This window comes from Sinocyclocheilus anshuiensis, unplaced genomic scaffold (genome assembly GCF_001515605.1).
Source record: "Sinocyclocheilus anshuiensis isolate Anshui unplaced genomic scaffold, SAMN03320099.WGS_v1.1 scaffold572, whole genome shotgun sequence".
NCBI classification, from domain to species: domain Eukaryota; kingdom Metazoa; phylum Chordata; class Actinopteri; order Cypriniformes; family Cyprinidae; genus Sinocyclocheilus; species Sinocyclocheilus anshuiensis.
Window position 1 is genome coordinate 2,225,786 of NW_015555778.1, and position 13,063 is coordinate 2,238,848.

Here is a 13,063-nt window from a genome sequence, read left to right on the forward strand (position 1 = left end):
GTTTTGTTGTTTGATTTTGTAAATGGCTTTTAAAAGAGCTTCTGCATTTTTCTCTTGATACAGTATCCACCTTATTTTGCAAAACTAAGAAAAAATGTAAGCTGTTTTCTTTGAATGTGCGAGACTTACAATTCATTAGCTGTAAATAGCTATAAAAATGTGCAGTAAACTGTTTGGAGACTTCCGATTCATTAGCCAGCTATAGGTAAATAAGCAGAAGAATAACAAAGTGCAGTAAACGGCAAAACTATTTGCGCTACAAACCAGTGAGTTTATGATTATGATAGTAAATTAAAATAACATTATAACAAATACCAATTTATGGTATCTTGCAGCAAAAGAAACTTTGAAGAAATATAATATCCTTTATTTTTTGCACATTCAAGTTAAATGGCTCCTCGCGTTCTTACAGTGGCTGTGTCCGAAAGCTTAGGCCTTTCACTTGTTGCCTCGCTGCCTTATCAGGCAATGACTTTGCAGGCAGCGTTTGTGCATGAAGGCACTTCATGAAACTGATTTCGGACAGGCTTCTGAGGCAGAGTTTTGGTGATAACTAAGTGAATATTTAATTACTATAATACTGATTTCTCGCAAGAAGTAACATCAAAAGTGCAAAACGTTGATCAGAAACATACATTTTCACAAACTGACCACCAAACGCAACTTTCAGACAGCATCTTTATTGTTTTTAGCTCAACCATCACAGAATGGAATGCACAGGACTGTGGGATATCAAAGGCAGAGAAAGATACATCTATGCTGCCTTCAAAAATCGATAAGATGAAGGCATCTCAGGAAACAGGAAGTGAAGCTGACATTGGTGCCTTGCCTTGATGCCCTCCTGTTTTGAAATGCATCCTCTGAAGGCAGCATTTTTCAGCTTTTGGACGCAGGCTCTGTTAAAGTATTAGTTCACTTCCAGAATAAGAATTTCCTGATAATTTACTCACCCCCATGTCATCCAAGATGTTCATGTCTTTCTTTCTTCAGTCGCAAAGAAATTAAGGTTTTTGAGGAAAACATTCAGATTTTTGAAATACAAATTTATGTACTTTTTAACCACAAATGCTCGTCTTGCACTAGCTCGACTTCACGCATTACATTGTCATGTTGGAAAAGGTCACACGCGTTTAGCTCTTCATCTGTGTACTCTGGTTCAGAAAGGTAGGGTAGGGCGAAAAACTCCATCTCATTTTCTCCTCCAACTTCAAAATCATCTGTCATCGCCGTTTTACCTTTTTTGTAAAGGCCGTTTGATTATCTTTGCATGTTCACTTTGTAAAAACTGGGTCGGTGCTTCCGCCTGCGTCACGCGTGACCTTTCCAATGAGACTACACAATGTGTGAAGTCAAGCTACATTTTTTTTTTTTATGAAAATGACTGATCGTTTCACTAGATAAGACCCTTATTCCTCGGCTCAAAAACATAAACACTTAACATGGCTTAATGGTTTAAGATACATTAAGTTCAATTAAAAGATCAAATTCGATATATAGTTATTATTTAATGTACTACAAGGCAAACAGATGGCCATGAACAAAACTTTCACTTTTCCTCTCATACAGCAAAACGCTTAATGTGGCATAATAACGGATGATAAAGACAATTCAGTAGCCTATATGTCTTGTTGTTGACTCAAGTGACTTCGTAATTTTGTTTCTTTTTTCTTGTCTTCACCACCTGGCTACTGTTGTAAAATGTTGAGAGATTCAAACAAAAAGTAAAAACAATATAACAAAATAAAAAATAAAGACTGCAAGTGACGTCGCTAGCGGAAGCGCAAGTGTCTGAGAATGCAAGTCTGAGAGTGCAAGTGCAAGTCTGCAGCCAGACCCTCTTGCTTTGAAGCTGCATTGAAACTGCAGTTTGGACCTTCAACCCGTTGGCCACCATTTAAGTCCATTATATGGAGAAAAATCCTGGCATGTTTTCCTCAAAAACCTTCATTTCTTTGCGACTGAAGACAGAAAGACATGAACATCTTGGATAACATGGGGTTGAGTAAGGACATTTTTATTCTGGAAGTGAACTAATACTTTAAAAAGGTGAATAGCCGGGTTTCTCTTACTAGTGTGCATGGAGCGGGAAATATAAAACCCGGAGTGGAGTTCGAGAAAAGTGATGCGTTTTGAAGAAATAAAGTCCATTCTGATGCAGTGCTCCAGACCGGATTCTATTCTGCGCTAATTGCTTGTTTACAAGCAAAGCTACTGTTTTGGCTTCTTTTCGGTCAGTTTTTAGTTGTCGGAGATGAAATAGGCTATAAAAAGGGCGGATTTCTGTCTTAAACGTAAGTTACTCGATATTACTTACTTCTGTAGTCACACATCATGCTGTAGTGCTCAATATCAGCACTACTGACTAGCGGCCTCTTGCCTATTTCCAAATCGCAGTCGTGGTGGTTAAATACAGTACGCGACAGACATACTGTACACAGACGCATATTAGATGAATAGCATTTTAAGTACGCCAAATAGGCCTATTAAAAAAGAGACAAGCTGTTTCTAAATTAGGCATGTAAACAACTGCACAGAGTGTCAAAGCCATGAGGAGAAACCTATTTCTGTCAGCGATGGGATATAGAGCGCATGTGTGCTGGATGCTGCTCAACGCTGGATGTCATACCGTTATCCGCTGTACCGATTACACCGTGGCAAAATATTGAAACGATATGCGTTTTAGCTTTTTTTTTTTTAAGTGAAAAATACAGCCTTATTTTAAAAAACACCGTTTTAATGTGCTATAGGTAGGCAACGCACTCTCGGTACATGAACTGCAAGAGAAGCGCAGAGCTTGGGATGTTTTGCAGGTGTGGCACAGTTCACTCATTATAAGGGCCAGCGGCACACTGACCTGCCCACTAAATCAAGAATATTGCTATACTCACTCCACAGTGTTCCAATGCGGTTTCCCTCAAATTTCAGGTGAATTCTCCCGGGTGAAGGTTTTTTATCTCTCTCTCTCAGAGGCGCAGGACCATCAGTGTCAGCCCTGTGTCTTCTCCCTGTGTATGAGCAGTGAGACCGGGAGCTGCTGCTGCTGGCGTCCCTCCCCTGAATCTCCCTTATGATCCGACCAGCGCAACCCCGAAAATACAGTCCGCGTCCGTGTCACCGCGCTCTAAAGACATTCACAGTGTAACATCTCTTCATGAACTCTCCGAGAGTGTCCGCTTTCTCAGAGATCTGACGGAGTTGTGTATGTATGCGCGTCTAATGATGTTTTATATTAAAGGATATTTGGCCCAGTCTTATAATGAAAGGGAAGATTTGTCACCCCCTCATGGAAGTAGAAGGTACTACGAGTCTATGTAAATGTGCGTTGCAAATCATTCCCAGAATATATCATTTATTAATGTAAATATAGATAAAGAGAGCATGATATTCTGTGGATTTATATCAAAACTCCCAACCAGGGTTATTATAGTTAACTAAAACTATTATAAAATTTGTGTTACTTGAAATAAAATACATTTGGTTACACTTTATTTTAAGGTGCTCTTGTTACACTGTAATTATACATATAAGTACTGAGCAATATTAATTAACTACATGTACTTACTATATGGTTAGGATTTGGGTTTGGTTTAGGGTTACTTGCATGTAATTATGCATAATTAATTGTTATTATAATAGTAAGTACATGTAACGTGTAACAAGGACACCTTAAAATAAAGTGTTACCATAAATTTTAACTAAAGTAAATAAAATACAGAAAACATATTTTATAATATCTTTTATTTATTATTTTAGACTTATTTTATTTCAGCTACTTTGTTTAACATCCTGTGCTAAAGTAACTACAACTAAACTAAAATAAACATAAATGAAAAAAATATATAAGCATATTTTAAAGTGACAGAAACATACTGTATATAAAAAACAAACACAAAATATACAAATAAAATCTAATTCAAAATATTAACAAAAACGATATCTCATTGATACTAAAATAACACTGATCCCAAATTGGCTTCATTATAAAAATGTAAAAAAAAAAAAAAAAAATTGTAAAGACAAAATATGATTATTCCTCTTCCTGTAACATCTTTAACCTCTTCATTATTCATTAAAAAGTCAATTACATTAACATAATCTAATGCACTTCTGCTTCAAAATGATTGAATGCCACATTAACTTTTCAACCCTTTAATAAAGAAGAGGAAATAACATTTCTTGTGTAAGTGCATGTACAGACTTATTTATGTACCCCTTGCACAATTGGAAATGTGCACAAATATTTATGCACAATTAAATTTAGGGGATATATCTAAATATTTATATGTAATTATATGTTATGCAGCTAAAAAAATGTTATACTGCTAAAAAAAAGTCGCTCCTTTTTATCATTTTCCCTTTATCGCTCCAATATTGAAATTCACTTAAAATTAAAAAAAAAATTGTTTTAATACAATTAATATTTTTAATGTCATTTTTGGTTTTTTAAAATAGCAGAGATTGTTTTATCCATGTTATGGTGTACATTGAGGAGAATTAGGCTACATAAGTTATTATGTTATTTACAGATTACATGCCAGTATGACACAATATGACAATCTGTGGTGTATAGTTCTATCAGCACACTGCAGTTGGGTTGTGTTGTTGTGTGTTGGGCAGGCAGCCTGTAGATGGAGTACATGACCAGCTCTTGCTCTACATACATTGCCTTAGGACTCTATCATAGAAATCTGAATTCATTATGAAATGGGTGATAAATCATTGAAAATGTATAAATCAATGAAATATATACACATTGTTAATAAGTTGAGCACAATTTTGTCCTCTGCACCAACTCGGCTTTCTGAAATGTGTTCAGAAACAGCAGTAAAGCTTTATCTGTATGGCTTCCAAGATCACAGCTTCAAAATGAGCAAACACTTAGAAATATTCAAATGCATAAGTGCACCGAATCTCTTAGTCACCTTTATGTTCGAAGCAGTGAGATAATGGCTTGTTTAACACCGTGGGTATCTTTTCATTTCTTTTGAAGGATTCCAGCCTACACAGCTCCACCCTGATGCTCCTGCAGCCAGTCCTCACACTGACTCTTCGGCAACCTGCACACTGAGCTGCCTCACTGGCCTGCCAGTTGCCGTGGTAACTTGACTTGTCTCCATTTGCTGTGATCAATGGAAATGTTGCCGTTGCAGGGGATTGGAGCGCTGCCAGCTCTCTCGGAGTGCAGCGTAACTCTCTCCATCTCGATCCGAGACGATGAAGACACAAAGGAAGAAATGGAGGCAGGGGGAAGCGGTGGGGTGTAGGAGGTGGGTGTGAAATGCCATCTGGGTGGTTTCTTGGCCTCTGCGGTCAGGGTTAAATGATCACTCATGAGGCAGGTCATTTAATTTGAGTGTGCTGGTTCTGTAATAACACAAAACAATCAGTTTTAATGACGCTCCTGCGATGTGGAATACAGGATTTTCCTCAAATCATCAGCCTTCCAGATTCTGCTGAGTTTAAATTTCTGTCAGGAGGAGAGGGGGCTGAAATGGCTGTGGTGGCCGTGTGTGTGTGCGTGTGCGTGTGTGTGGAGGAGGAGGTTTTGATTTCAGCATGATGCTGTCATTTCAGCATAAACTTTGACAATTTAGATAAAAGTACATTATAATTAACAGAATCAAAAGCCTTCTTAAAATAAAGGAAGACAGCACCAACAACACCTTGCCTGTCAAGACTGGATTTAATTTGTTCAACAAAGTAACAGTTTGCTGTCTCTGATGTGCCCTAAATCCGAACTGCATAGGATGTAGTGGAAAATAACCTAAATTTAAATACTCTATTAAATGATTACAGATTACCTTTTCAATTACTTTGGAAACCACTGGAAGAATACTAATAGTAGGTCTATAGTTGGTTACATCAGTAGGATCTCCAGTCTTAAATATAGGTGCATTTACTGCTGACTTCCAAGCATTTGGAAAATAACATTATTTTATTGACAAATTAACTAGATGAGTAATGAGTGTGCTAAGAACATTGGTATACTTTTTAACAAACATAGAATCACAATCAAAAACACCTTTAGAACTCTTAAGCTGACCCAAAGTTTTTATTACACTAGACTCATAGAAAAATTAAAAAACAAGAGAATTATAACTTGGTGATACAATATACTTACTTCTTGCACTAAACCCTTGTGCTAAATCTTGAACTGAATCTCTAAAAAAAAAATATTAAATACACTATTTAAGCAATTTGATACTTATTTAGAGCTCAGGAAAAGTGCGTTGCAAAATAAAATCTTTAACACCATGAGCAGTCGAAGCACCTGGAGATCAAAGGGCCGCTGTCTTCATTAAAGCTCTTGAAAATTTAATCAACTTGAATTTAATCAGGATGAGTAAACTGAACACCAGGAGGGGACGAACGAAAGTCATCACCTGGGTTCTGACGCCAGATGATTCATTGTATTCTTCCTGTATTCATTTTGTACAAATATGAGAAATATGAGGAAAGCGTATGCATTTTGTTGTTAAAACTGTGGGTACAATTTTTTTCTTTCATTTCTGGAGGTCAAGCTGCTAATAGTTGGAGAACAGGTAGACATTAGACAAAATATTTTGTTTACTAAAAATCCAAAATTCATTTGATAAGAATTAATGCCAAGAATTTTGACAAGATAAAAATGTATGCCAAGAAGAAATATTTCCAAGTTAAGAATATAAACCCTAATTAAGAATATGAAATAAATAAAGCGAAGTGACAGCTTTCAGTTTAATATTATTTATACGTGACATTATTCCAGAGAGTCTCATCTTTTGAAAAATGATTACATCAGATATCACATAATAAACCCAGCCTACACCTCTCAAAGCTGAAAATAAAGGAAACTGTCAATGCTCAAAATACATTTCAGCATCTCATCTTTCAAACGCATTCAATGTAATCAAATGAACTGAACGTCAATGATTGTGAGACCAGACCCGCCCCATGAAACACACATATAGTTCTTATTAAAATGATAAATTGCTCTGCACTGGAGGCCCCCACTGCTCAACCCAGTCACCATAGCAACAGCCAGAGCTCTGTTTGTGCTTTTGCAGACTTCACGATAGTTGCAGTGGATGGCGTGGGCACTGCTCATGTTTGGAGAGCGTATGTAGGTGTCAGAGTTGACTAGGTGGAAGAAGCGCATACTGGTGCTAGGTAGATTTCATGATACCAAAATGGGCCCAAATACATCGCTGGCTTTTTGAGAGGTCATTATATGACACAAAAAGGCTCGAAACATTATTGTATATAGCTGTAAGCCAGCATAAGCGTGCCAAATGATCAGAACATTTATTCATTTCAGACTACATCTGCAGTCTCTTTGAGATGTAGCAGTGCGATACTGAGAGATCTCTAAACTTAAGAGTCTTGACATGTCTGACATTCATTTGGACTGACAGCAAGCTAATTGTTCATGCCTCTAGAGGAGAAAAGAACATCCTTTGCATCTCTGCAGTACTCACTCAGAGCATTGCATGGCAACAGTATAATTAAACCCCAGGTGTTTCAACATTATTTTTTATTTTTTTTGTAAAATCACTGCAATCATCATTAGTCATAAATCACTGTTTTCTTTTCATCTGAGTAACAACAATTTCTCACAGATGGTGTGCTTTGCAGTAGTAGAAATGTTTCTTTCTCTTCCTGCCACTTTATTATTGGTGGCTTGCCACATCCTGCATCTAAAATTTCATATTCAAGCTGCATTTTATATTCAGGAATGCTTGCACTGCCAGTACTTTGGTTTAATCTGCAATTAATAAGAATTTAAAGTATGACCTCAGCAAGACTGTCTTGCAAATGCTATAAAATGCTCTGGGCTAGAAATTATCTGTGGTGGAGAGATTAAAAATCCAGTTTTAATGAGAAATCAGGCTGTTTAAAAATCAGGTCCCACATGCAAGCATGTCATATATTGAATCAAACCTAAAAGCCTGCAGTATTTTATTGATTAGTATTTCTGGTTAATTACTGTAAATATTTGTCAGGGCTGTGCTGAGGTTAAGTATGATCATTTAGACCTCCAGAGTCATTATGCTTCTGGGAGTTTGCTTAATCAAATGCCAATGATTAAACAAAAACACATGCACTTCTTAATAATCTTGTAAATGGCTCTTGTAAAATCACAAAACAGATATTATTTATCTTGTCAAGCATCAATGAATTGTTAGATTAACAATAGTAAACTATAATATCTGTTCTCACAAATAATAATAATAATAAAATAAATAAAACCAGACAATGTTTAATTCATTTTTATTCCCTGTATCCTGCTGACAGAAACATAAAATGCATTACGCTTGTGTATGGGACAACGTGGGGACTTTGAGTGCCCTAACCATAAGAAGTGGCTCCTCACATTTATCAAGAGCATTGGAAAACCTGACACCCTGCAGCTCTAACCTGGTTTACCACTAAAGCTAAGCAGTGTTGTGCTTGGCCAGTACCTGGATGGGAGACTTATTATGAGAATTAAATTGCTGTGAGAAGTGAGGCCAAGAGAGGGTGCTCACACTGAGGTCTGTGTGTGTGTGTGTACTAATGTCCCAATATTGTGATGGAGATGCTGCTGTATACTGTGAAAAGGCACCATTTCAGATATGTTAAATTGAGATCATTGAAGACAGAAAGAAACACGTGTTTGTTGTCAACCAAGGCAGGGTAAATATAATGAAGCCATGAGCTGCCTTCCTATGATTTATAGGAATTTTTATAAATCGAATGGCTCAGAGTTGTTTACATCTCATGTACATCACTCTCAAATGTCTACTGATTGGTTCAGAATCTACATCACCACCACTAACCTGCTGTAGGCAGGTTTCACTTTATAAATGAAAGAAGTCTATAAAGATGAACAGAAAATATTTCAGTACATAAAAGGGAGGGGCAAGGTCTGCAGTGCATCACAAATGACAATTTATATATTTTCAGCAGCTTGTTTATTGTTGTCATTTATGTTGTCTTTTTTCAAAAACTGCATCAAACGCACGAAGCATCCATTATGGACAACCATCTACAGAGATCCAGGAGCAGCTCAGAGCACCGTGAAGAGAGAGCTGACACACACCAAAATCAACCTGCAGTGACAGCTGCACATGTACATTATAACAGATTGGAATTCTTCACTGACAAGGCTTCACTTCCAACTTGATGACACTCACATAACATGCATCATGTTCATTTAGAGGAGAACCTCTGGGAAACAGCATGACAAGGAGACTGCTATAGTTACAGCTAAATCCCAGCGTTTGCATAATTATTTTTTGTGATTTACACCAAAAAAAAAGTTTTTTCTTTCTCATTATGACACATAAAATGTGGGAATTGCAGGAAATTCTTCACATGGACCTGTTGTCCAATTGATGTTCCACTATAAGGTACGTGATGGATTATGAGAAAATACTTTCCTTAAAGAGTCCAGGTCAGTCTAATATTCATTTGGAATATCTCACAGACAATCCAGTTCACCTCACTTGTTTACACACAAAGAGATGAAGTGATTTATAAGTGCTTATTCAAAGTGCTTCCATATTTCCACCGTTTTACACAGGGAGTCTTCAGTAGACTTGCAGAATGTCCAGAACAGTTTATAAGCAATTATAGTCACGCTATAGAACGCTACCCTTTTGCAGAGCAATTATCATTCATAAAGAGCCAACAAAACACTTTAAATCGGTTTTCACCATGAGAGTTACAAGGCAATCAAATATTTCTAATATTATTGTATCACTACAACATACACTGAACAATCGTGCGAAAAAACAAACATACACATAAATTCAACTTGACATCTCAGTCACAAGTAAGAGTCAAGTGTGAACAAACAGAGCAGCAATAAAATAAACCCAAACCTTATTATACAATCTGCCTTGTAGAAATGTGATAATATGGATATTATGTAAACGCAATACAACTGATGGGAATTTTGATAATGTAATTTGGTTTGCCCTCAGAGGACAAAAACCATTGTGCTCTTAAGTCGTCAGAAGCAGCATCTCTCAAAAGCTCTACTGACTCAAAGTGTAGTGGATCCGATTATTCAGATATCCCTCATGGAATCAAATCACGTAATTAAAACCCAAAGACCAAAAAGTGTAGTTGTGCTCAAATATATGTTAGCACATTGTCACTCTTTGAAATACCTGCCACTTTGTAGCTTTTTATAGTAGCTGACCTGTTCAGTGTGGTTCAGATTGCCCTCCCTATCCAGCAGAACTAGAGGGGTCTTGCGGCGCAGACTGCGACCCTCTGAGGTTTGACCCACCGGTGGGAGTTGAGGGGGAAGTAGTGGCTGGGGAGGTTGAGGAGGCTGGGGCGGCCCGTGGTCAGCCACACTGGCGGAGGAGTGAGGAGAGATGCTTCTGACGTGACGGTAACTGCAGGAGCCCTCACGGTTGAGGTTTTTAAGCTCGTATGACTCGGTTGTGTTTCCATCAGAAGATCCTCTCCACTCCCAGGGGTTATTGGGGTTGGAGGTCATACGAACTACAGGGTGGTGGGGGGCGTGGGCATCAACCGTGATGATGCCTGAACTGCTATCAAGTTCTGAACGATTAGGTGATGATTCTGTGCCTGTGATGGATGAGGTACCAGAAGAGGACGAAGTCTCTGAGGATTTGGCTGATCCTGACAGGAGTCCCTGTTGCTTTGACATGGCAATGACCTGCATGATCCGAGGCTGATTTCCTGCCTTAAGAACTGGAATATTAGCACCACTTTTCTCTGTGATGGACAGCCATTTGGCCCGAGTGCTGGCGCTTTTAGGGGACACAGGCGGGGGGACCGAGGGCTGTGCTGGGGGACGAGGGGACATCACTATTCTTGCACCTGTAGGTGGGTTAGCAGGTTTGGCTGATTGTTGAACAGACGAACAGACTGAAGAGTGGACACTATCCTCTTCTGTGGTTGTGTCGTTGCCGCCATCTGAGCCCTGCTCACTGGTGTCCTCATCGGGCAAGCTGCCGCCTCTCATCTCCATTGACCTTTGCTTCCATTCAGAAACTAATTGCTGTGACCGCATGGGGTCCAGTGGTACTGGAACAGGTACTGTCACTACACGCCTCGTTGGCTCCTCTGGAGCTGTAGCACGGGGTAATGTGTTGCTGAAGGTTACCATTGTCTCCTTACCCATTGGGCTGCGAGGTGCCAGTAGTTCCACGTCCACACTGGCTCTCTTTAAGCTTCCCAATGAGGTTTTCTCCCGCTGTACAGGCCGGTTCAGCCCATCTAGAGATGCTGGTGATGTTATTTCCTCATTGCTCTCAGAGGCGTGGCCTTTGTTATAGACAGAGTCATGGCCTCTCTGGGCCAGAGCCCTCAAAGCATCCTTCTGCAGAAGAGGGGGTTGTGGGATGACAGTGTCCTCTGGAGATTTGAAGTTGGCAACAGCATGGAGAGCCTGGAATGATTTAAAGTGGCTCCATTACATTGATTAGTTCAGAACAAAAAAGAGCATTCCTCTCAACCAGTTCAGTTTAGGGTTAGGTTTAGGGCTGGGGTAGGAGCTTGTACAACATTCATATCAACCAAGGTTAGGGTTGGTGTTAAGGATAGGATTAGTAGTATGTTTGTTAAACAGGAATATTGTTCTAGGACAAGGTGTTGATCCATAATTCTAATTGGCCAAATCACAGTCACTCATTTGATGGATGTTTTTATCCAAAGTGACTTATATTGCTTTCAGTGGCATTTATGTTTTATAACCCCGTATCAGTTTTTGTGTTCCCTGGGAATCAATGTCATTTCGAAGACTGCACCCTCCAGAGGTCACATTTGTTGGCCGTATACGTCACTGAGGATGTCTCGTTACAAAAAAACATTATAACATTTATTCTTTCTGAGGTGTGAATTACTGTAATTTCTTTCTTACTTTGGAATGTAATGGTTACTTTTCTGAATTGAGACAGCCTCAATGATGTATGTGGCCACCAAATGCAATCTCCAGAGGACGCAGCCTTTGAAATAAGGCATAGCAAAAGGAATCATCCAAAATGTGCAGTGCTGGGGAGGCTCCAGAAATGGTGTGAAAACCCCCAAGCTAGGAATACCCAAAATGTGATTTTGCCATGTAGGATGTGTTCCTGGCGGGTTGCAAAAAAATACAATCAAACAGTGTTCCTGTAGCTCAAACAGTAAAGCATTGCACTAGCAGCACCAGAGTCCAATGGGTCCAGTTCCCAGGTAATGCATGACTTTGTGAAATGTATATCTTGAATGCACTGAATGTTGCATCCTTTTTATTTAGCATTGAAGCGTCTGCCTTACAAAAGTAAACTGTTATAGCTCTACTCCTGACAGAACAGTTTGCTAAATGTTGTTTAAGCCCCTATCCCCAGATGTAGGCTTTGCCCAACCTCAAACCCTAGAATCTACCAACATGGAAATTGATGCAGTAACATCTTCTTGGGTAAATCACTCAATAGCACAAAACGCTCAATAGCAACATGTCAAAAGACATTACATGGAGGATGGCTGACCAAATACACTACACCACAAACCAATAACTTACCAGGTATGCGGCAATACCAGCACCAATACAGAACCCAACGTAAACATCAATAGGGTGACTGCGGTACTGGGTGATCTGAGTGAGTCCCGTCAACACAGCCGCAATGGCAAAGGCAAACACCAGAACGGGTTTGAGCAGCTTGGTGCTATCAGAGATTGTTGAGTTGAAGTACATCTAGAAGAGCAGAGAGCAGTAGAGGTCTCCAGCTGTCATGTGCAAATTAATAACATGCTGCCTTGCAGCTTCTGACAGTCTGACAAGCGCAAGGTGGGAAGCAGTAACAACTTATCCCTACGTCTGTTGCTTGAAGTGGATCCTGCCAAATAGCTAGACATGTGAAGCACTTACCTATAATTAGACTTTCTCTAATCTAGCAAACATAACGCAACAGAGCATATTAAATCACATCCTTCTTAAAAAATATGATCCTTGTTGAAATCTATTACTTGTGTCAATGCATATGTGATATGTCTTTTCCATGCACATCTATTATGTTGGCTGGCTGTTCATTATTTCTATCGACAATACAATCAGTTTAAATTGTACTAAACACTCTTCATT

The 13,063-nt window shown here is 38.9% G+C and overlaps 2 protein-coding genes across 4 annotated transcripts in view; both read right to left on the reverse strand.

Annotated features, from left to right (window-relative positions):
* Positions 1-3,229, reverse strand: part of LOC107674557 (paralemmin-1-like) — a 34,606-nt gene extending 31,377 nt beyond the window's left edge. For all 3 annotated transcript variants that reach the window (XM_016468562.1, XM_016468561.1, XM_016468560.1), the window contains exon 1: positions 2,889-3,229. The gene's annotated coding sequence lies outside the window, so the exon portion shown is untranslated. The remainder of the gene's footprint in view (positions 1-2,888) is intronic.
* Positions 3,230-8,262: 5,033 nt separating this feature from the next.
* The window catches only part of LOC107674515 (phospholipid phosphatase-related protein type 3-like), a 5,901-nt gene continuing 1,100 nt past the window's right edge, over positions 8,263-13,063 (reverse strand). The window contains exons 4-5 of the mRNA XM_016468498.1: positions 12,503-12,676; positions 8,263-11,392 (exon numbers count right to left, since the gene is read on the reverse strand). Of these exons, the coding sequence (XP_016323984.1) occupies positions 10,121-11,392; positions 12,503-12,676 (1,446 nt within the window). The 3' untranslated portion in view covers positions 8,263-10,120. The remainder of the gene's footprint in view (positions 11,393-12,502; positions 12,677-13,063) is intronic.